The sequence below is a fragment of the Neofelis nebulosa genome, chromosome 1 (genome assembly GCF_028018385.1).
Source record: "Neofelis nebulosa isolate mNeoNeb1 chromosome 1, mNeoNeb1.pri, whole genome shotgun sequence".
In the NCBI taxonomy this organism is placed as follows: Eukaryota; Metazoa; Chordata; class Mammalia; order Carnivora; family Felidae; genus Neofelis; species Neofelis nebulosa.
Genome location: NC_080782.1, coordinates 224219824 through 224245701, shown reverse-complemented (window position 1 = coordinate 224245701; position 25878 = coordinate 224219824). Strand labels below are relative to the sequence as shown.

The following is a 25878-nucleotide window of genomic DNA, read 5'->3' as shown; positions in this document are numbered from 1 at the left end:
ATCTTAAAGGCTGCCTACCACAATGTGTCACATTTTAAATGGTCCCAAAGGTACAATATGATATCCCAAGACAACTATGACCAAGAGAACTAAAAAACTTTTTTCAAGAACAAAAATTCAGGCCATGTAAAGGAGAATGCAAAATGTTTAGGCTAAAAAAGAGAAGGGATAAAAGGAGGAGAGGAGGGGACGAGGGTACGCTTGTAGGCAGGTACTATACATGTCTTATTCACTATTAAAATCCTCAGTTACTGGAACACATTAGGTATTCAGTGAATACTTGGTAAGTGCTATGTGAAAAAAAATTAAAGACTAAATCCATAGGGAAATGAATTTTGGCTCAAAATCTAGAAATAAGGAACTTAACGCTTAGAATTTTATAAAATCAGGACAGGTTGCTAGGTATGTCTCTGGAGGTATCAAAAGAGAGGCTGGATGATCATGCAGGATGAATGAAGTCAAGAAGTGTGGATGAAATAACCTCTAAGTGTTAAAAGATCCACCTCTAATGTTCTGATCCCATGACACTATTGGTCTGGATAAATAAATCATTACTGAAAATGGCTCCTGATCCATATTCTGGCCATAGCCTATGGTATACTGCCAATGTTGAAGACACGATAAAACCATAATTCCTTCCCCTTAGACAACATGAACCCTCTAAGCCTTTAAAAATATTTAGCCAAAGAAGAAATGAGTCCCATGTGAAACAGCTCACTCCTGACACTGGCCCCACTCTCCATGCTGCTGCACTGCTTTGCAGCAGTGTGGTGTAGTAGAGACAAAGGACAAAGGCTGGGGGTTCTGGAATCACAATGACCTGGTCTGGCTCTGCACTTTAACAGCTATAGGACCATAGGCCAAGTCATTCAAGTCATTCAACTTCATTAGGCCTTTCTTTCTTTCTCTTTCTTTCTTTCTTTTCTTCCTTCCTTCCTTCCTTCCTTCCTTCCTTCCTTCCTTCCTTCCTTTCCTTCTTTCTTAATATGAAATTTATTGTCAGATTGGTTTCCATACAACACCCAGTGCTCATCCCAACAGGTGCCCTCCTCAATGCCCATCACCCACTTTCCCCTCCCTCCCACCCCCCATCAACCCTCAGTTTATTCTCAGTGTTTTAAAGAGTCTCTTATGGTTTGCCCCCCTCCCTCTCTTTGTTTTTCCCCTTCCCCTCCCCCATGGTCTTCTGTTAAGTTTCTCAGGATCCACATAAGAGTGAAAACATATGGTATCTGTCTTTCTCTGTATGACTTATTTCACTTAGCATAACACTCTCCAGTTCCATCCACGTTGCTACAAAAGGCCGTATTTCATTCTTTCTCTTGCCACGTAGAATTCCATTGTGTATATAAACCACAGTTTCTTTATCCATTCATCAGCTGATGGACATTTAGGGTCTTTCTATAATTTGGTTATTGTTGCAAGTGCTGCTATAAACATGGGGGTACAAGTGCCCCTATGCATCAGCACTCCTGTATCCCTTGGGTAAATTCCTAGCAGTGCTATTGCTGGGTCATAGGGTAGATCTATTTTTAATTTTTTGAGGAACCTAAAGACTAGGACAATATTCACCTCAAAGGATTGCTTTGTTTTGTTCCCCATGAATATTGTAAAGTGAAGCCATCAAGAAACATTTCAAAGTCTAGGTAAAAACACCACTCTCTCATTCCTACCTTGATAGTTTTTCACAGGAGTCATCTTGTTATAATCTTCTGATAAAATAAATTCCTGTAAAAGAGAAGAAAAATATCAAGCAAAAAGAAATTCTTTACGGGAATAATTATGTTTCGATAAAACTAGATGGTATAAAGAAACATAAGCACAGAATTACATCTAACATTAGTATTTTGCCAATCAACTCAGCATTTTTGTATGCCTTTAAAAGTAGCAATCATAATTATGATCCAATGTAGTTATAACTGTTATCTTTTAATGCTGAAGTTCATTTTTTTTCTTTTTTTTTTTTTACTTATGTATGAGAAGAAAACTGGATCAAGTTCAGAGTCTTGACACTAGTCAATTTTGAAGATTACCCTGATTCCAAGTACTTTTTTCTCAATAGTGCCACAGCTGAAGATCTGCAGGGCTCTGGCCAGTGAGCAAAGAGATGCCAATCTTGTACTAGAGAGACAAATCGGGTATTTTAAGGATTCTGTTTCTAATATCAGTAACTTATTTTTCTTCACAACAAGCTTCTCAAGGCTGCATCTGATTCGTGCCCATATCCCTATGGTACATGGCACAGTGTCTCGGTGCATTAAGAAATCAATAAATATCCATCAAACAGATACGTGAAAGGCATCTCCCTAATCTGATGAGATTAATCTGGAGATCAATTTACTCAAAAATAGTTTCTATACAACACACTGAATACACTCTTTGTGAGGACACCTAAAACACAAGTGGGTGAGTGAGTGTGTGTGTGTGTGTGTGTGTGTACACTTCACCTAAGCATCTACATATACAATGACCTATATGTAGAAACTAATCAAGTGTTTATAAGCCTCAGCCAGGTTTTGAGTCTTTCAAATGCAAATACCCATATACTCTTAAAGAGTAAGTTGTCAAACATAAGGAAAGCTGCAAAGAATAATAAATTGATGCCTTCGTCTGAGCTTAGAAACAGAACAATGAATCTGTTCAAAACATTTGGAGGATTCCAGAATCTTCTCTTGATGACTTAAAGAAAGGCGTGTGGGCGGACAGATGTATAAACTCCTTAATTGCTATCTGGGTATTTACTGAGTTGATACAGTGTAACTTTTTAGAAGAAAATATTATTTTATTGTCTTTGTGAGAGATGCCACAAAGGTAAGCATGAGGTGACAGATATGACAGAATACAGGACGTATCAAAATTCCTTTGAGTGTTCACTTTTCTACCCTATCCCTCCTTAAGAAGTTTAGCTACAAAATGGATTTTCTTCACCATGATTTTCTAAGTAAAAACATTATTCAACTTGTCACTTTTTAATTCCTATCAGTTATTCCTTCAAGAAGTAGCACTCTACTCATTTCTCATTTCTGAAGAGTCAGACTCACAATGGAAGAGAGGAGGCTAAGTAGTAAAGTCATTCTCCCGTGAGAAGCTAACGGTGGGGGTAAGGAAGGTGGGTACACGTCTACACAGCAATTCTTAACCGCCCTCCATCACAACCAAGAGTAGCTTGCTCCTGAGCCTCCTGCTTTAGAGGTCCCCAAGTTTCCTCACACACACACTAAATAGATTTATTAAAGACCATCATGACCTAGGCAAGTGTTTACTAAGTTCATAGAGCTCATGTGTTACTTTGATTATACTGAAATGGTTCTCCGGTTTGAGCCAAAGGTAACTCCATTCCTTTCGCAACAAGGCAGGATATAAAATGAAACCCACTTGATGCAGATCTGTATTTAGAATCAACGTATTAGAATTAGCATACACAACACAATTACCAGTTCACTTAAATTTTTTTTTTTACAATTTTTACAATTGCCAGTAAACTTAATTTTTTGTTCATTTGTTTTTCTTATGAAAATAGCAACACACAATCGTGGAGAAAATTGGCGAGATTTTGTCAGCCTTCTTTCATTCTTTTTTTTTTTTTTTTGATCAAAGAAACAGCCTATTTTATTTTTTTAATGTTTATTTTTGAGAGAGAGAGAAAGAGTGTGAGTGCAGGAGGGGCAGAGAGAGAGGCAGACACAGAATCTGAAGCAGGCTCCAGGCTCTGAGCTGTCAGCACAGAGCCTGACACGGGGCTCGAACCCACCAACTGTGAGATCATGACCTGAGCCAAAGTTGGACGCCTAACTCACTGAGCCGCCCAGGAGCCCCAAGAGAGAATCTTAAACAGGCTCCACGTTCAGCGTGGAGCCCTACATGGGGCTCCATCCTACAACCCTGGGATCATGATTTGGACCAAAATCAAGAATTGGAGGCTCAACTGACAGCCACCCAGACACCCCGTCAAATTGACTTTTTAAAAGATTTTATCTATTAACACTCACTAACAGTATAATATGCAAGTATGGCTGTGGCTTAAATTATTTTCTTAGGTTTGCCCAACCAGAGCTCAGTAGATCAACGATGTGCACATTTAAAAAAAATGTTTTATCCATCCTTCTATTTTCCCCTCTTTACATTCAACTGACCACATATCTATCATCCTAACTTTTTTCTCAGATACTTACTTTTTTCAGAGCGTTTGTAAATTCACAGCAAAATTGAGAGGAAGGTACGGAGATTTCTCACATACTCCCTGCTCCCCTCCAAATAATCTCCCCCATTAACATCCCACACCAGAGTGGTACATTTATGATAACTGATGAATCTATATTGACACATCATTATCACCACCCAAAGTCCACAGTGAACCCTGCCGTAGGGTTCCCTCTTGGTATTGTAAATCCTGTGATCTTTGATAAATGTATACTAACATGTGTCCACTATTTTAGTGTCATGCTGAGTTATTTCCACTGCCCTAAAAATCCCCGGTGCTCTGCCTATTCATCTTTTCTCTTCCCACCCAATCCCTGGCATCACTGATCTTTTCACGGTCTCCAAAGATTCATCCTTTCCAGACTGTCATACACTTTGAATCACACAGTATGCAGCCTTTTCAAATTGGTTTCTTTTACTGAGCAGCATGCACTTAAGTTTCCTCCATGTGTTTTTATGGCCTGATAGCTCATTTCTTTCTAGCCCTGAATAATCTTCCATTGACTGGCTGTACCACAGTTTATTTATCCTTTCATGTACAGAAGGACACGTTGGTTGCCTCTAAATTTTGTTAATCATCGATAAAGCTGCTATATACATCTGTGTGCAGGTTTTTGTGTGGACGTAAGTCTTCCATTCCTTTGGATAAGTAGTAAGGATTGCTGGGCTGTATGGTAAGAGTGTGTTTAGTTTTAGAAGAACGACCAAACTGTTTTCCCAAGAGGCTGTACCATTGTGCATTTCCATTAGCGATTCAGGAGAGCTCCTGCTGTTCCACATCGTTGGAATCATTTGGTGCTATCAGCGCTCTGGATTGTGGCCGCTCCAACAGCTGTGGTGGTATCTAATTTTAATTTGCCTTTCTCTGATGACTCAGGAAGTGGAGCATCTTTCATATGCCTTGCCGTCTGTAGATCTTCTTTGGTGAGGTGTCCATTAAGGTCTTTGGCTCATTGTTCATCTCTTATTGTTGAGTTTTAGTTCTTCATATATTTTGGATAACTCCTTTTATCAAATATATCTTCTGCAAATATTTTCTCCCATTCTGTGGCTTGTCTTTTTATTCCCTTGGCAGTGTGTTTTGCAGAGAAGAAATGTTTCATTTTAATGAAGCATAGTTTATCAATTCTTGCTTTCATGGATCATACCTAAGGCATAATACCTGAAAAGTCATCACCAGGGGCGCCTGGGTGGCTCAGTCAGTTGAGTGTCTGACTTCAGCTCAGGTCATGATCTCACAGCTCGTGGGTTAGAGCCCTGCATCAGGCTCTGTACTGACAGCTCAGAGGCTGGAGCCTGCTTCAGATTCTGTGTCTCCATCTCTCTCTGCCCATGCCTGCTCACATTCTGTCTGTCTCTCTCAAAAATAAATAAACATTAAAAAAAAAAAAAAGTCATCACCAAACTCAAAGTCTTCTGAACTTTCTCCTATGTTACCTTCCAGGAGTTTTACAGTTTTGCATTTTGCATTTAGGGTCTGTGATCTATTCTGAGTTAGTTTTTGTAAAGGGTATAAGGTCTGTGTCTCTATCTGTTTTTCACACGTGGATATCCAGTTGTTCCAGCAAGATTTGTTGAAAAGACTATACTTTTTTTCTCCATTGTATTGCCTTTGCTCCTCAGTTGACTTTATTTATGAGGGTCTATTTCTGAGATCTTTATTCTGCTCCACTGACCTATTTGTCTGCCCTTCCACCCACACTGACTATCTTGATTACTATAGCTGTACAGTAAGTCTTAAAGATAGGCAGTGTCAATCCCCCAACTTTGTTCTTCTCCAATATCGTGCTGGCTATTCTGGGTCTTTTTCCTCTCCATATAAACTTTAGAATCCGTTTGTCGATATCTATAAAATAACTTGTTGGGATTTTGGTTGGCACTGCACTGAATGGATGGATCAAGTTGGGAAGAACTGACATCTTGACAATATTGGGTCTTCCTATCTGCAAACATGGATCTCCCTCCATTTATTTCAGTTTTTTAAAAATTTTACTCATCAGAGTTTTGTGGTTCACCTCATATAGACCTTGTACATATTTTGTTAGATGTATACCAAAGTATTTCATTTTGGGGGGTGCTAATGTAAATGGTACTGTTTTTAATTTCAAATTCCATTCCAAGACCCTCATTGTTCATTACTGGTATATAATAAACAACTGACCTTCATATATTAACTTTGCATCCTGCAGCTTTAATATAATTGTTTATTAGTTCCAGGAGGTTTTTTGGTCAATTTTTTTGTCAACATTTCTTAGATTTTTCTACGTAGGCAATCACGCCATCTACAAAGAGTTTTATTTTTTTCTTCCCAATCAGTATATCTTTTATTTTCTTCCCAATCAGTATATCTTTTATTTTCTTTTTCTTATCTTACTGCATCAGCTAGAACTTCCAGTACAACACTGAAAAAGAATGGTGAGGGGGTCATCCTTGCCTTAAACCTGATTTTAGTGGGAAAGCTTCTGATTTCTCCCCATACTTAATTGTTTTTAATGTTCACTGTAACAGATCAAACAACTCTGTTATGTATAAGTAAAAAGTCAGTAATTATCTCCACCTTCTATCTCATCCCTTTAAGGAAACCAGAGTTAATAGTCTGGTATCTCCTTTTACATCTTTCTTTCTCTTTTACCTTTATGTTAACACATGCAAATACATATACATATAGGGCTTTTTGTTTGTTTTATTGCACAAACATAGGGTCACACAATAGACATTACTTTACAATTTGCTGTTTTCGTTTATAATACATCAGAGCTATCTTTCCAGGGCAAAACACATGGTTCTAATTTATTCTTTCTGGTGGCTGTCTAGTACTCCAAAACATGAATACGCCATACTTTATTCATGTACTCCCTGTTAAATGGACATTCTATTTGTCTTCTATATATTACTATTGTAACAATATAGCAAGAAATGCCTTTGCATGTATAAACATATGAATTAATGTACATGTTGAAAAGATTGCTGGCTCAAAGATTATAAACACTTAATATATTTTTTTAATTTTTTTAATGTTTATTTATTTTTGAGAGAGACAGAGACAGAATCCAAGTGGGCTGGGGCAGAGAGAGAGGGAGGCACAGAATCTGAAGCAGGATCCAGGCTCCGAGCTGTCAGCACAGAGCCTGACACGGGGCTCGAACTCACAAGCTGTGAGATCACGACCTGAGCTGAAGTCGGACGCTCAACCCACTGAGCCATGCAGGCGCCCCATAAACATTTAATAATTTAATAAACTCTGCCAGATCTCACTTTCCGGAAGTATGCAGCATTTCAGTTCCCTGCCATCTGACCCTCATATGATAGCCTATTTCCCCATACGTAATCAGCAGTGGATATTAATCATCTTTTCCATTTTTTGCCAAATTGATGTCCAAAAAAATATAACTCACTATGGTTTAATATGCATTGTCCTAACTGCTTATGAGCTAGAGTACTTTTTATATGTTTATTTGCCATATTCATTTCTTGTTCTGTGAATTTCCTCCTTAAATCCTACCACAGCTTAGTTTCTTAAAAAGGAGGACATGAGGCAAAACTTAAGTGCTACTGCTTTATTTGCAGGTGCAATATCAGCAGTGTGAGTGAAGGAAAAGCAAAGAGAAGCAGAGAAAGTTAGGTGGTCCGTCACCAAGCTGGCCCATGTTTCATGAAGAGGCCCAGTTGGTCCTCTAGCATACAGGACGTCTCTGGCAGAGTTTAAACATCAGGCTTATATGCTGGAGGAATCTGTTGGAGGAAGGGATGGAGAGGGAATTTATCTGCCAGCTCTCTTCTCCCCTGCTTTAAATTTTGATCATAACTTAGCTTCCCCTCCTTTTCTGGAATATTATACTATCTAGCCTTTTTAAGAGCCACTGGGGAAGACAGATGTAAGTGCTGTGCTTCATACAACTCAGAAAGCTGCTGAGGAAACAGACAGCTATTTTCCTTAGGTTTTCATTTAAAGACAGCAAAGCACAGTGGTTAGGTTAAGAGCTTGGGTACTGGAGGCAAACTGTCTGGTTTGAATCCTGGCTAAAACACGTACTAGTTATATGATCTTGGACAAGCCGCTCAGGACCTCTTTAACAGTAATAAGGAGAGTCATAAGACTGTGGTGAGGATTTGGTTAATATTTATAAAGCATTTAAAGCAGTGCCTGGCATATAGTAAGTACTCTATGAGAGTTAGATAAAATAAATAAATGCTACCTTTGTGAAATGAATTAAGGAGTCTTCCCTTAAAAAACAAAAACAAAAAACTTCTGGGGTACCTGGGTGGCTCAGTAGGTTAAGCATCCGACTTTGGCTCAAGTCGTGATCTTATGGTTTGTGGGTTCAAGCCCTGTGTGAGTCTCTGTGCTGACAGCTCAGAGTCTGAATAAAGCCTGTCTCCCTTCCTCTCTGCCCCTCTCCTGCTCACACACTCTCTCTCTCAAAAATAAATAAACAGTAAAAAAATTTAAAAAACTTCTGGAACATATTGAACAACTTAATAGAAGAACTAGAGAGAATTTTGCTATAAAATACTGAATGTCTGGTTCTTTTTTTTAATAGCAGCTCTTTAATAACTTTCCTATTTTCTCGTACAGTTATGGGTCTCATAAGCTTTCTTATCTCTCTTCGGGTCAAATTTATTAATTTATATTTTATTAAAAAATCATCCACTTCCTTGAAGAGTTCAAATATATTACCATATATACAATATAACATTGTCCTCTGATGCTTTTTTAACCCTCTTTCATAGAAAAGCAGTTCTACTACAAACGTTAGTTTGTTTCAACACGACTGGTAAATTAGGGAAACAATTTGAGCATAGCTCAAATTTCATGTCACTTTTGCAAAATTTTGTCCAGAAACACTAGATGAGCCCAAAAAACTGAACCAAGCTATGTATGAATACATAAAACAGAGACACACAGATCTCCAACATCTACCTGCTACTTCAGTGTACCAACCCTTGAGAGCCACATCTATCTACATCTGGTGTTAAAACTTGGCCTTCTGACTTCAGATAACCTCCGCCTACCACTTCAAATAAGTCACAAGCTGCAATCCTTCCGAGGCACACTTCCACAAAACTTCAGGGCTTTTTCAAGATAAAGTACCACAGTTATCATAATGTTTATGTATTCCCTCATTTAGCACGTCTAAAACTATGCTACATTTTTACGAGTGTCCCATCTTTATTTTTTATGTATCACTAAGTTGTGTTTTTTTTCTTTTTAAACAATGTTTTTGAGTATTGTGTTCCTAAATTCATTTTCCCTAAGACTTTTATGACTTTTATTGCAATTCTATACAGTACAGTGATTTTTAAAAACACACATTGCATTATGGCAGAACTAAGTGGCTATATATATATATATATATATATACACAAAATGTTACATCTCTTTCTTCATGCTCCAAATTATATACTTTTTATTTCTTGTTTTCTTTAATGAGATGTGCCAAGAAATTTATCTATTTTATCAGTACTTTCTAAAACCCAGCTTTTGGGGTGCTTGGGTGGCTCAGTCAGTTGGGCGTCCGACTTCAGCTCAGGTCATGATCTCGCAGTTGGTGGGTTTGAGCCCCACATTGGGCTCTGTTCTGACAGCTCAGAGCCTGGAGCCTGCTTCAAATTCTGTGTCTCCTCCTCTCTCTGCCCCTCCCATACTCATGCTCTGTCTCTGTCTCTCAATAATAAATAAATGTTTAAAAATTGTTTAAATAAAATAAAAATAAAAATAAAACCCAGCTTTTGGCTTCATTTACTGTCCTTTTGTTTTCTCCATCTTTAATTTCAGGACTCATTTTTAGAATTCTCTCTTCCAACCTTCTTTTGGTTTATTTTATCACTTTTGGATAACTTAAGTTAAATGCTTAGGTTCACATGTGTAAATTTTTATTTTAAAGTAATAATATTTTAAGGTAAAATTCTCTAATGCAGATTTGACTGTATTCCATAAGTTTATATATAAAGTGGTTCTCATTTAAAGCAATTTTTGCATTTTGTGTATTTCAGGAATATATTGTTTATATGTTTTCTTCCTCTTTAAATGAATAAATTACTTAGAAAAAATGCTTACTTAATAAGCAGTTATATTTATGGCTATCTTTTTGTTGCTACTTTCTAGCTTTATTGGTTTATATTCAGAAAACATAGTATCTTTACTTTTTAGAATTTACTAAGATTTTCCTTTTCATCAAGATATTCTGTAAATGTTCTGTAGATATAAGAAAAAATGCAACTTTTTTCTAATGTTTTTTTTTTTTTCTTTCTGGGGGGTGGGGGGCAGAGGGACAGAGAGAGAAGGAGACAGAATCTGAAGCAGACTCCTGGGTCTGAGCTGGTAGCACAGAGCCTGATGCAGGGCTTGAATCCACAAACAGTGAGATCATGAGCCGAAGTCAGATGCCTAACCAACTGAGCCACCCAGGCGTCCTAGAAAAAAATGCAGCTTATCCAAAGTTCTAGATCTACTTGTATACCTATTCAATGAAATGATGATAGTTTTCAAATATTCTATAGTTTCATTTTTTTTTTTGCCTACTTGAATATCACATTCAGAAATACATGTATTAAAGAAGTGTACTTTTTATTTTTAGAAATGTGCTTCATTTTAAATGTTTATTATTCTGATTATAAAAGTAATATGATACAGATAAAATTTTAAAATGGAATACTATCAGGAAGGAAAATTAAGTCTATAGTTCTGTCAAACAGTGCTAATTACTGTTAATATTTTGATGATTTTGCTTTTCCATCTTTTCTCTTATATACATAAAAACACATTAAATTGGAACAGTATACCACTGATTCTGTTTTATAGCTCTCCTTTTTAACATTATCACATGAACATCAAATATTTTTTGAAAATACATGTTTAATGGCTACTTAATATTCCAATGGAAGGCTACATATAAGATGTTATCTAATTAATCCCTATTACATTTCTAAGACACCAATGTTTTTATTATAAAAATGATTATTAAAATAATATTTATTATTATAAACAATCTTTTTTTATGCTTATTTTCTTTGGATGGCTTTCTAGAAACAGAGTTACTGATATAAAAGTACAGATACTTCTCAAGCTCTATTACATATGATCAATACTTTTTCTAAATAGTTAATGCCTGTTTATGTCCCCTCTATCAATGCACAAGACAGCCTATTTTATTCAATGCTGGCTGACATGTATATAATAAAGTCAATGTTATGTAGGTAAAAATAAATTTTAAAAAATTTCACACATTAAAATGTCTATTAGCCCTTAGTATTTCCTTTTATGACTTTTCTGCTATTTATAGAATTTTAGTGCTTTTCTTATCTATTTGTATATGCTTCTCATTGATTGAAGATATTATCCTTCTGGTCATATTTTAAGCAACAATTTATTATTTTCATTGAAATTGCACCTATCTTTTTTTTACACCAAGAAATTTTGAATTTTATGCAAGTGTTATATTTGCCTTTGAGACTTGCATTGTTTTACGCTTACACATTCTTCCTGATAGAGACTGTTTATAAATGTCTACTCTATTTACTTCTAGTTTTTTGCTTTTCTTTTTTTAAGGCTTTACTTTGCACATCAAAGCTGCTTGTAAGACATGAGAAAAGGATTAAAATCGATCTTTTTCTTAAAAGCAAGCCATTTATTTAGTAACTTCTCCCATCCATGACTAACTTGTGATGTCTTCTTTCCCATATTCAATGTTCTTACATATAATTGGGTCCATTTGGGAGTTATCTAACGCTGTTCTGTTGACCTCCTATTGTCTTCTTGGGTCAAAATGAAAATGATTTAATTACTGCAGATATAAAATCTGTGTTAACATAGAGGCTATGTGTCTCCTAATTTCTCTTCTTAAAAAGAAATGTAGCTCAATGATCATTAGAATAATCTTTTTATATAACAAGAAAGATCACATTAAGAATTCTGATTGGAATTGCGATAAACCTTCTAAACTCAGGAAGAGAAGAACTGACCTTTAAAAGCCTTTTTTAATGTACATTAGCAAATTTTTGTAATTTTCTTTCACTAAATTTCCTATTTCTTTTTGAGATCACTTTTAAGAGTTCTGTTGTTAACTTCTGAGAATGGGATTGTTTCCCATTACTTGGTAGACTCTGAGTGAAAAAAGACAGATTCATAAGTGGTGGTTTTGGACTAACACTGAAAAATAGTGATACCACAGTTCTTGAAGACACACTGTGGATCCACTAAAATTCTTGATTTGTGGTAGTTATAGTGAGGTGATCAATATAGGATAGAGTACTTGGTTAAATGGGACGTTTAGCACAGTCGTAACTCCAAAGGCAGAGTGAAGCACCATTCTACTCCTAAGTTTTAGAAGGAAAGGAAAAAAGGCGTGTTTCAGGTCAAATTAAGGAAAGAGGAAAAAAATGGCAAGACTGGTTAAGTTCCAATGTTATGGGATGTTGCTAACGGCCAGTGCTTTGGGCTGAGGATGGAGCAAAGAGTAACAACGGAGTAATGCTATTAAGCTTCTTTGTGCATTTGTGAACTTTTTTCTACTCCTCCTTATCTCCTTGAATCCCTATGAAAACCAGGTCTTCCATAATGAATCAATCAGAAGGTAGTATTACTTTATTTGGGCAACATCATACTGCAAAGAAAAGTTGCCAGCATGCCCTGTCATTAAAGAATGTACACGAAGGCTCATGCTTGTGTATACACATGCCATTCTGAACCCTCCTGTGACATGTTTCACAAGAATGGTGATTACTTTCTATTGGCTTACAAAAATGTATCTGTCAAGTAGATACCATGGCTCTTGTTTGGTTACAGAGGTCATCTCACCTGAGTCAAGTCATTACTCAGCTCTTTGTCAGTCTAAATTAGAGGTCAACAGACAGTACTTTGTCATTCATTTCACTAAAATGAAACGTGTGGGTTTTCTAGTCATCCTTAGACTCCTACATATCGCAAGTTCCCAGGGATGCCCTGGATTCTCCTGTGAAATGCAGGCAGTGATGGAACAGCAGACTATAATCCATGGTGCTGTGAGGCAGCTTTCAGTTCCACCCAAGGTACCAGGCATGACAGGGGCACAGTAAGGCCCACGTGCTGGAAGAAACTAAAGCATCTACATCCCCTGCAATGATACCCAAACTTCACATACATTTCAAGGCGGCGGCCCCCACCCTGGGCCAAGTACATCTCCTAACCAGTTTCCTACCTACCTCCCTGCCTCCCTTCTTCCCTCCCTCACTCCTTTCCTTCCTTCCTTCCTTCCTTCTCTCTTCCCCCCCCTCCCAAAGTAATGTTCAACCACTGCAAAATATAAGAACTTTTTAGCAATCAATAATAATTAGGTTAGAAGGCAATGAGCTTGGCTCCTCTGCTATTCCCACAGCTGCCCTAACCCTTCAGTACGAGTTTACAGTAAAGGAGTGCTACACAGCTTCAAAGCGTGGCCTACCTGCTCACCTATGAAGTGTTAAGGTGCAATGAAATAGATTCTAAAAAATTCTACTCACAGAACCATGGTACCTTATACATAGTCGATATATATATATATATTATATATATATATATATATATATATATATATATATATATAAAATATTTTAGTTTCTTGCTAATTGAAAGTTTGCCAATGATTCATTTCTTAATATACAGCATTACTTTAGGGAACAGAAATATATTCTAAAATTAGATTATTAGCTACTGATTCCTTGTTTTGCCTGTTGTGTATCAGAGCATATAAACTGATTTAATGCTTGATAAATCTAATTTTTATAAAGAAAACTGAATCACAGTCTCTGTATAGGTTTTCCTCTCAGAAAAAATACATCTCAAACCAACCAGCGAGGTCATACAAAAAATAAACAGGAACTCTTAACTCAGCCCAAATGTGGTAAGAATAAAAGAAGAAATCGTGTCATCTCCTTAACTATCCAGTAAAAGTATCACAAAGTAGACAGCTTTGAGGTACTCATGTGTGTGTCTATGCAAAACCATTACTGAAGAGAGGAGGTAAAGAGCTTCATGAACAGAGATACAACATTCCTGGTTGGGAGCACAGGTGTCTTCTTTCTGCGTTTGCCTCCACAAAAGAGACTGATTTGGGAATACAATCTGGGGCAGCCGCCGTGGAAGACAGTATGAAGGTTCCTCAAAAACTTAAAATTAGAACTACCCTATGATCCAGTAATTGCACTACTGGATATTTACCCAAAGAATACAAAAACACTAATTTGAAAGGATATATGCACCTCTGTGTTTATTGCGGCATTGTTTACAATAGACAAATTATGGAAGCAGTCCTCCACCAATAGATAAATGGATACAGAGGTGGTACACACACACACACACACACACACACACACACACACACACACACAGGAATACTATTCAACCACGAAAAAAAATGAAATCTGACCATTTGAAACAATATGGATGGATCTAGAGGGTATATAACAAGAAACAAAACAAAGGGGGGAAAAAGACAAACCAAAATACGGACGTCTAACTATAGAGAACAAACAGATGGTTATCAGAGAGGAGGTGGGTGGGGGGATGGGTGAAATAGGTGATAGGGATTAAAAGTACACTTATCTTGATGAACACGAATATAAGGAATCGCTGAATCGCTATTTGTACACCTGAAACTAACGCAACACAATATGTTAACTACACTAGAACTAAAAGAAAAGAGGGGCACCCAAGTGGCTCAGTTGGTTAAGCATCTGACTTCAGCTCAGGTCATGATCTCACGGTTTGTGAGTTCAAGCCCTACATCAGGTTCTCTGCTCTCATCACAGAGCCCGCTTCAGATTCTCTGTCCTCCTCTCTGCCCCTCCCCCCACTCCTCCCCAGGCACATGTGCACTCTCCCTCTCCCTAAAATAAATAAACATTTAAAAAAATTAATGAAAAAAAAGAAACAGAAGGTAAAAAAGATATCTAGTCTGCCATACTGCTAGCAATGAAGTTTATAAAACCCAAAAAGCAAGTTGCTCACAAATTTTAGTAACTTCTGAAGATTAAATACTAAACATGGGAAAAAAAGAGAAAGTGACTTAAAGCTGAAACCTTCCTGGAAGGCCCAATATTGGTAAACTTCTCATTTTATATTTCCATATAAAATCTATTTCTGCATCTGCTTTAGAAATGTTCAGGATATTGTCAAATATATTACTTAGAGTCTCAATTACCAATTTACATGAAGGTGACTGGTTTTTTTAAGTTGTGGTAAAAAGCATATAACATTAAATTTATCATCTTAATCATTTTAAAGCATACGGTTCAGTAGTGTTAAGTATATTCACATTGTTGTGGAATAGATCTCTAGAATCTTCTTCATCTTGCAGAACCAAAACTTTATACCCGTTAAACACTAACTTCCCCCCACCACCTCCCACACACCCCTGGCTTCCTTGGTAACCACCCTTCTGGTTTTTGTTTCTTTGATTTTGTTTCTGTTTCTGCGATAGCTTAGATATTTCATATGACCGGAATAACACAGTATTAGTTCTTTTGTGACTGGATTATTTCACTTAGCATAACGTCCTCAAGGTTCACCAATACAGCATGTGACAGAATCTCCCTTTTTAGGGCTACATAATATTTCCTTGTGTGTTTGTATCACATTTTCATCGTCCACCTTTCAATGGACATCTGGGTGGCTTTCACCACTTGGTTATTGTAAATAATGCTGCAATGAACTAAGTGTGCAAATGTCTCCTGCAGATCCTGTTTTGAATTCTTTGGGGTATATATTCGTAAGGGAGATTGCTGGATCACTTAGTGAGTCTATTTTTAACTTTTTAAGGACCTTCATACAAGAAAGGGTGACTGATTTTAAACTCAGTGTTAGAAAACCACTACTACCTTTCAAGTTGCCTTCTTTTTTATCGTACAGTTTCAGAATTAACAATGTCTCCTCTTTACCGCGGCTGTCAGGTAGCACAGAATCCAAGTCAAGTGCTCACCCTTATCATCTTCATGCATGTGTTACTCTAGGTTCCATTCAGTCTCTTTTGGTTGGCAGAAACTCAAGTCAGCAAAGAAGAGAGGATTTATGGCACAGAGTCCAAGGCCATAAAGGGAAACCTATGGGCCACTAAAGCTGCACTTGCCACCCTCTGTGTCTCTCTTGCAGGCTCAGGGCTTCTCCCCTGGTATCTCTGTGTCTTGTTTCTCCAAGTGCAATCTATTGTCCTTCTCAACCACACAGCGTCTCCTGACAACTCAGCTCCTGTTCCCTCATGATTGGAGCTTGCGTGGAGCCATCAGGGCCTCTCCAAGCCCCTGTCTATGAACATGACCTTTCAGCCTCACTTCCCGCTCACTGGCTTGCTCTTTTAGTACTTTCAGGTTCAAGTTCAAGACAGGAATCTGAGCGGACTACATATCTTCTCTCACTTCGACCCCAGCCTGTCCACACAAGCCCCTACCCGGTCTTTGGGCCAAGTGGCCACTCTCAGTTCCATCAGTTAATACTAAAAGAAAATGGGGTTACGGGCTGTGAAACATGGCCACCTCCATCTTTTCACGAGGGCCCACACGGGACCGTTCCTTCACCACAGGAGAGGTTGAGCATAGGCAGACACCATGTATGACATATTTATCTGGCCCATCTTCACATGACCACGACATGTAAAACACACACACTCCAAGATTCTGTGTCTCTCACTTATGGCTATCTCCACATTTCGGTGCACGCGCGCGCGCGCGCACACACACACACACACACAAAGATATATTCTCTGCTCTTGATTCCAGTTTTTATTTTCACTTTCACTTTTAGTTTATTATGTATATTCTTGCAAGCCTCCATGAAAACTTTCTGCAATCAGGTGGGACATATAACAAAGAAAACCCACAATGACAGACAAAATCAACTTAATTTTACAGAAGCTGATCCTATTTTGAAGGCCATTTTTATACTATAAAATTGCAGGGTTTTGAAATTATTGAGAAATTTAGAATTTTGAAAAGAAATTCCAGGAAAGTAGTGACTTCGGCTCAAATATTTAAATGGGGTGGGGGAGGGAGGAAAAACCTCATTTCCTAATTGTTTATAGAAGGCAAAAGGTCAAGATGCCGGCTCTTCCCACGGTTTCTGGCTGTTCTTTCCCATCTATGAAAGGAAGGAGGTCATTAGTCCATGGGGTGCGGACGAAGGAGTCTCCACCTTACCCCACGGCGGTCTCATTTGGCTTCTCTCTACCAATATGTCTCATGCTCTCTCCGGACTTGCTTTATTTTTCCTTCGCACGCAAGATCACAAAACCTGAAATCCCATAAGGATGATGCTATGACCCCCAGAGATTCTTATGTTCTTACTTATGACTGTCTCCACACTTTAGCAATCAGTGACTTGAAATATGTACTTCCTTGTCATCCTTTTGTTTAAATTAGCAGTTCTCAAACTCTCTGGTTCCCTCGACTCTTAAAAGTTATTAAGGACTCCATGGGTTGTATCTACTGATATTCACCAAAATAGAAATTAAAACTGAGAAAATTTTAAAATATTAATTCTTTAAAATAACAATAACATATAGGACAGATTCATACAAATCACATTCTTTACTAAAATATCTATATTTTACAAAACAAAAAATTCAGTGGGAAGAGTGACACGGCTTTCCATTTTTGCAAATCTCATTAACAGAGGACAGCTGAATCTTCATACCTGCGTTTGCATTCAGTCTGTACACATACTAGAAAATGAGAGTGAAACCGGCAAATAGCATCTTACTATTATTATGAAAATAGCTTTGACCTCATGGACCACAGTTTGAGAATGACTGCTTCAGTGTCTGACCTGACTTTTGGTTTTGACTAACCTCATTTCAGATTCTGCCTATCTGCCTGCCGAATTCAAAGAATTATTCCTGTTTGTTGATAAATTATGAAAAGAGGCTTCTCTGGCTACATGGAAGAATTGTGGAGAATGAAACATCCTCTCTACCCAGGAACTAGAAGAGTAGGTGCCTTTTCATCCTCCTCTCAAATTGCCTAATGGCCCTAATCTCTTCTGACCACATGTATTTTAAGAAGTTGTGGGGAAGGAATACTTCTACTGCAAACTCCCAGCGTCAGCTCCAAACTATGTTAGAAACCCCGAGTCATATTTCTAAGACTGACATGTGTCACAATATGGAAGCAAGAGAAAAGATAACTCAGGTTCACATAATAGCAGCTTTTAGCCTCTCTAGATTCAAAATATCACCTACAACAAAACCAAATTGAGGCCTACAAATTCTTCCTATCAACTCTCATTCAAATTCAGGTTTACACACAAAACACACAAAGGCCATTTCAAGGTTTTTCCACACATTAACCACAGGGCTGGCTGCTTTCTCTCCAGGTTTGCCTGGGTGCTTACTGGTTTACCTGTACCCATCTTTCTTCACATGGATGGTAACTCATTTTTGTGCTTTCCTACCCCGAGTCTTCCAACACCAAATGCAAGTAACCAGATACTGTCGGTTTCAATAATATCTCTCCCAAAAGAATGGCAGGGAGAAGGTAAAAGAAAAAAGATAAACAGGTTTGAATGTAATGACTTTCAAGACTGCCTCTGGCAAATTTCAGAACCTTAAGGACAAGCGCTCTTGGAAGTTATTCAACGAATGGGGAATATCCTCTCAAGGCCAAAACCTGAAGCCAGAACACTAATGTGTTACACGAAGAAAGCTGCCAAAGTATTCTCAGCCCCCAATACCCTTCACGGAGGGGAACAGAGATCACAGATTTTCAGTTAACAGCTCTACACAACGAAAGTTCAGCTGTAACATTAAATGGCAAATTACTTGAGAGATCAGTTTACACAATGCCTAGTTGCTCAAACTTATTTTTTAAACAAAAACAGCCTCAGAAATTTTGACCAAATTATTCTGAACAAAAAAGCTGCCACCTGCTGAATTGAAAACTCTTTATAGGTGATGTCGTGAAATTTAGTCTGCTAGTCAAGGCCGGCAACTACTGTTCCTACTTAGGAAAGCAGCTAGACGTTTGGATCTTTGGTTGTTACTGGATCTTTGGTTGTTTCGTTTCAGATTTCCTGGAATTCTAGAGTTTCTAAGGGGTCCTAGAGATTGCCTAGCACAGTGACTCATTCTTTAGATTAACTGAAGTCCTGAGATCCTAAGGGACTTGTCCAAGGTCATAGGCTTACTTGACTGCAGAGCCCAAGGTTAAAACATGGGTCTCTCTCTTGTTTTTTCTTTTTTTTTTTTTCATCTACTGATCTCTTGATTCACACACACCTCAAAGAGCTTCTTCAAAAGGATAGTGAAACCCAGGCAAATGTCTCACTGAATTGCTCTGAGCAAAGGAAAACATTCTACTGCAAATTCTGAAATCACCTGGTTCTTCAGAGAATCCACAAAACAGTACATTACAACAAACATGAAAGAAAGTTAAGCACCAAGTACCACTAACGACCCTGTCATTACTCCATTACCTGAGTGTGACACCTGGAGGCAGGACTAACTGGTAACCCAGGGACACCCATCCTGCAGACGCCAGCCGTCCCCAGCACCGGCTAACTTAACACTGGCTGAAAATGAGCGTGGCCTAGGACTGATCTCTGCCAACCACCCCTTCCCTCCACTCCATTTCTCCTACACATTTACTCATCAGATCCTTACCGTCCCTCTTGAACCCATGCCCTTTCCAATCCAACTCCAAGTAAACCACCTTTGTCCTCGACGGGGCCACACCACACCTTGTTCCCTACCCTTCTGCGCTGGTTTCTCTCTTCCCAGGAAACGGTTCCCTTTCTCCAAACTCCATCACGTTTTAAACCTATCCTTCCAGGCAAGGTTGAATGGTGTGTGTTCACAAGGCAGAACGGGCCTTTCATTTGCTGAAATTCAAGAGACTGTGCAGATCTTTCATGCTATTATTGTTCACAGTCTGCATTAAATTAAAGCTATGATCACATTATTTCATCTTATAGATTTTAAGTGGAAAGGAATGGAGTTTCTGTTTTCTTAATACCTTGTCTCCCATAGACGAGCATTTTTGTCAAAAACGTATAAAAGCAAATCAATATTTATAAACAAACATGCCTTGTTTTTTTTTTTTTTTTAAGTCCTTGCCTATTTACTTATTATTTAATTTTAAAGAGAAAGAGCATGGGCAGGGGAGAGAGGCAGAGGAAGAATCTCAAGCAAGTCCCACTCTCAGCATGGATGGAGCCTGACGCAGGGCTCGATCCCACAACCCTGGGATCATGAGCTGAAATCAAGAGTCAGATGTGAGCCACCCAGCGCCCCTCGTTTGTTTGTTTGTTTGTTTGTTAAATATCAAGTCAAAATTTAATTGTACTAATATTATAAACACCCCTTACTCAAGGCCTTCCCACTGCCAGTGCTTCCGTCTTAAACATTCTTTTCCCAGATTTCATTATGATTCACCACTCCAACCTTCAAGGTCTCTGCTCAAGTTACACCTTCTCAAGGTAGCTTAACATGCCAGCCTTTTGAAAACTGCAACCTCTCTCCTCTGCCTCACCCTCACATTCCCAATCCCCCTTACTCTGCTCTGTTTTTCCCATAGCATCTATCACCTTCTAACATACATAAATTATTGTATTTTTGGTTTACTAAATGCAACATACACAAGGAGAGGGACTGAGGGTGGGGGTGGTGGTGGTCATTAATATATCTCAAACACTCAGAACCCTCGCTGGCACATAGAAGCGACTCAACAGATATTTTTTAAATGTAATTTTTTTTTAATGTTTATTTTTTGAAGGAGAGAGAGAGCACGTGAGCAGGGGAGGGGCAGAGAGAGAGGGAGACACAGAATCTGAAGCAGCTCCAGGCTCTGAGCTGTCAGCACAGAGCCCAATGCGGGGCGCAAACTCACGATCCGCGAGATCGGGACCTGAGCCGAAGTCGGATGCTTAATCGACTGAGACACCCAGGTGCCCCTCAATAGATTTTTTTTTTAAAGAATTGAATGAAAAAAAGAAAATGTTATTTTAAGGAAATTTTAAGTTATTTTAAGTAAAATGTTATTTTAAGCTCATGATTAATACTTTTGAAATGTGTGGAAATCATAATATGTAATATGCTCTATGTATAATATTTTTTAGTAATGGCTGCAGCAAATATGCCTACCTGCAGTAGGTTTGAATAAAAATATGTACCATCATTGGACATCCAAATAATTTGTCAAAAAAGAAAGAGAGCCTAATTGCCAAGCTGTTACTTTCTGTAATCAATGCCAAATACACTTTTAACTCAAATCTCACGACTAATCAATGTTTTACTTCCTAGGTCAGTAGGAAAACACAAAATGTATTGCTCTTTTTAAAACCTGAGGTGTAGGGGTGCCTGGGTGGCGCAGTCGGTTAAGCGTCCGACTTCAGCCAGGTCACGATCTCGCGGTCCGTGAGTTCGAGCCCCGCGTCAGGCTCTGGGCTGATGGCTCGGAGCCTGGAGCCTGTTTCCGATTCTGTGTCTCCCTCTCTCTTTGCCCCTCCCCCGTTCATGCTCTGTCTCTCTCTGTCCCAAAAATAAATAAAAAACGTTGAAAAAAAAAATTAAAAAAAAAAAAACAAAAAAAACCTGAGGTGTAATTGACATAACATTATATTAGTTTCAGGTGTACAAGGTAAGATCAATATTTGTATATACTGTGATGTGTTGCTTTACACAGTTAACTGGTTCTAATCATGGTCTCTGTGCTAAAATGTTAAATGACCTTTTTCTGGATTTAAATTCACAAATTTTCAACCTGAACATTATTCAGACCAATAAAAATGAAGACAGCAAAGTAATAAGCAAAAACAGAAAGCAAATATTACATATTAAAAAAAAAAACCCAGTTTCACTAGCCCCCAAAAAGGTGCTCACAAGAAACAAACTGGTTTAAAAATTATGATTTTAAAAACGTATCTTTAAACTTAGATGGCAAATAATTATGTAACAAATCATACTTTTTAATTTCAAATAAAATTATTAGCCTTATCAAAAAGTAAGCTAAAGTTCATCTCTTCTGGAAATGAATAGAATTATTACTGTAAAAGTAATAATTACCATTTATTAAGTCTTTTATATAAATGATCTCTTGTAATCCTCATAAAAATCCCAAGAGGCACATATCAATATTCCCAATTTACACTGAGTAAATTAAGGCCTGTGTAAAGTTAACCAACTTGCCCAATATTATCCAGCTAAAAAACTTTAGAGCTAGGATTCAGATGCAGATTTCTCTGGAAGCAAAGTTCACACCTCAACCACCAGGACACCCGCCCCTGATAATCACCCCTGATGCATGAAGGCAAAGTGTGCTGACAGTGGTCTCTACCAGGATCTATGAATAAGCCCTACCTGAGGCAGTGAGGAGAGTACACTGGCTCCCTCCACAGCAAAGAGCTGACAGGAAACAAGGGCTTCTAGAAGGCCTACTAGACCTTAAGAATGAAAGGGAAAGGACCAAGAACTTCTGGTGAAACACAGATGAAACTGACTGGTTTTGGGGTGCCTGGGTGGCTCAGTCAGTTAAGTGTCCTACTGCAGCTCAGGTCATATTCTGATGGCTTGTGAGTTTGAGGCCTCCATCAGGCTCTGTGCTGACAGCTCAGAGCCTGGAGCCTGTTGTGGATTCTGTCTCCATCTCTCTCCGCCCCTACCCCGCTCATGCTCTGTCTCTCTCTCTCAAAAATAAATAAACATTAAAAAAAAAATTAAAAAAAAAAAAAAAACTGGAAACTTCCTCTGGAAACTACTACTGAGGTTCCAATTTATGTGAGACTCTCTACTGGGTACTGGAAATGGCCATGCATATATGTTTGCTGCCTTCAAGTTGCTCAGGCAATGGAGGTTAAGAAAACAAGGAAATTAGCATTTATGAAATGTCTCTTATTTAGCAGACACTTTCAGGAACTCTATGTGTTATTTCATTTGGTACACAATCATATGCATGACACATACATGTAAACTAGTACGTATCACTAAATACTAAAGTAAAAATTTGAGCTAAGTGCTATGAGAACCTTTAAGAACCTTTTAACCCTGCCCTGGAGGATAGCAGGCTTCTCATAAGAATGGGTTTGGGGCTTTAAGTCAATTCTAAAGGCTTTGGAAAGGGGCATCTGAGTGGATTAGTCAGCTGTGCATCTGACTCTTGGTTTTGGCTCAGGTCATGATCTTACGGTTTCATGAGTTCAAGCCCCACATCAGGCTCTGTGCTGACGGTGTGAAGCCTGCTTGGGATTCTCTGTCTCCCTCTCCCTCCGCCCCTCCCCGACTTGTGCTATCTGTGTCTCTCTCAAAATAAATAAGCTTTAAAAAAAAAAAAAAAAGGCAGGAGAGGAGTTACTTGAGAAGGAAACAGGAGGTCTGGAACATTCTATGTCCACGGGCACTGATGTGTGGACCGAACGAGTCAGATATCTGGGTAGAAGAGTTGTGATAGATGAGGCTGATGAAATGGGTAGAACTGAGGAATGTGAGTTTGATACTTCTGGAAGTTGCTGAGAGTCTATCAAGAGCGGTGACATAATTACACCAGAATTCTGAATATCTGGTGGCAGAGGAGCTAGGGGGAAACTAGAGACAAGAGATAGTAGGAGTAACGTGGGGCTTTAATCCAGCAGCCCAAGCCAACGTGCATGAGACAGAAATTTTAAAAGTGCCAATGAGAACAGACATTGAGGGAGAGCCTGAAGACTGTTCTGAGGTCAGCGGGCCAGGGCATTGATGCTGCAAGCTTGGAGGAGAAATGTGGCTCTACTATAATTCCTATATCTGGTTGGGGCTACTCAGTAATGCCAATTTACTAAAGGGAAAAGGAGAAAGAGCGTATGCTGGGGAAAAGGCAATGCTTTCTATTTAGAATACGCTAAACCAGACGTGTCTTAGAGACTCCCAGGTAGGGATGCCAAGGGCATCAAGAGTCAGAGGTCAGGCTCAAGAGGACAGAATGGGCCCTGGTCTTGAGAACCAAAGATGTAGGGATTACCAGGCTGCAGGAGTAGAACACAAAGAAAGAGAAAGAGCACAAGGCAGGGCCCCAGAAGTGCTGACATCTTGGGCTCTACCAGAGAAAGGAAGAGCCAGTAGGAAAATCTAGATAGAACTCAAGGTTGACTAAATTTAAAATACCATACCAAATACCCAACCGTGAAACCACGCAATCCACTGAAAGGCACCTGTCCAGCTCTTTTCCCTCCTATCCATGGTAGACAAGCTCTTGGCAGAAAAACCTGCCCTGTTGTGACTTCTCCCCATTCCAGGAAACCAGTTGGACCTCACTTACTGCTGAGGATGGAAAAACAGTACTGTTCTATGTGTCAATATGGTTAGCAGTCTTTTTGCAACCGTGTAATTTGTTTCAATGAGCTTAAGGTCTCATACTGATTTTCTTATATATTTTTAATTTTTTTTAATGTTTTTTTTATTTTTGAAACAGAGAGACAGAGCATTACCAGGGGAGAAAAAGAGAGAGAGGGAGACACGGAATGCAAAGCAGGCTCTAGGCTCTGAGCTCTCAGCACAGAGCCCGACACGGGACTTGAACCCATGAACTACAAGATCATGACCTGAGCTGAAGTCGGCCACTTACGTGACTGAGCCACCCAGGTGCCCCACTGATCATTATCTTCTGACACTAAACTAGTATATATAAAAATACAACATCCACTGATAACTGAGAGAAGAGTTATTCCCCCATCCGTGAGGAGGCAGAACTGGAGACAAGTAGATTACAGAGCCTACATTCAAGGTGTAATGCCACAGGAGCAGCAAATAAACAGGGAGGGGCACAAACAAAAACTCCTTCGGGCTACCACTACCCTGCGTCACTGGAGCATCCTACAGTAAAACAAAGAAACACAGTCCTGCACTGAACCCCCACTGAACCCCAGGGACCAGGGCATACCTAATGCCACTCCCCTCTCCGCTGTCACAAGCTTCGAGCCAGCATGCAGGCAGCCTGTTTTCAAGAGTGTCTCAGATCACTGTGTGGGTGCAGTAGCACCAGGTGATAGCAATCCAGGGACAGTAAGGGCTATAAAAGAATAACTGCTTCTTCCACATATTTCAGCTCTAGTGAGTTCTCAAGCTTTATAGCAAAAGCATAAATGTCAGATGGCTCTTTGGGGGGTCAGTTTCATGACCACTGTTGTCAAGGAACTTTAGGAGGAATGCCTTCAAAGGTGATTTATGTGGAAATGCCACATTGGTCCCTCTGGGCTCTGAACTTTGCCATCTAAATATCAGTGACATGAGAACCATGGTCCAGCTCTATAGTTTATATAAAAGATTAACTCCAAGTGAAAATCAGCACAATACTCGTGCACACAGAAAATATTCTCATATGCCTGGATGAAAATGGTTAAGAAAAGATTCATGAAACAAGACTGATTCCCAGTGTTGTAAAAATCTGCAGGACCACAGACAGCTGCCTGGACATTGGTCTATAAAACTCAGACTCCTAAATGAATAGAAAGTGACAGAGCCCTGATGGCTGGTAGCACCCCCTCCCCCCACACTTCTTCGTCTACTAGAGTGAGGGTGTCTCTTGTGATAAGAAATTTGCCACACCTTCTCCAAACATCATTCAGAGCATCTTCAGTAATCTGCACACCTCTCTGAGTTTAACCTTTTCCTGGGTGATGAAGGTTAAAATGGCAACAACTTAGATGAGAAATTTTTTGGCAGAAAAATTAGTACTTGAGAATCCCTGTTTTTTTTGCAAATCACTGGTGAA

The 25878-nt window shown here is 38.8% G+C and overlaps 1 protein-coding gene across 1 annotated transcript in view; it reads right to left on the bottom strand.

Annotated features, from left to right (window-relative positions):
* WDFY2 (WD repeat and FYVE domain containing 2) overlaps nucleotides 1-25878 on the bottom strand; it is a 175874-nt gene that overhangs the window by 52834 nt on the left and 97162 nt on the right. The window contains exon 5 of the mRNA XM_058686378.1: nucleotides 1674-1728. Within this exon, the coding sequence (XP_058542361.1) occupies nucleotides 1674-1728 (55 nt within the window). The remainder of the gene's footprint in view (nucleotides 1-1673; nucleotides 1729-25878) is intronic.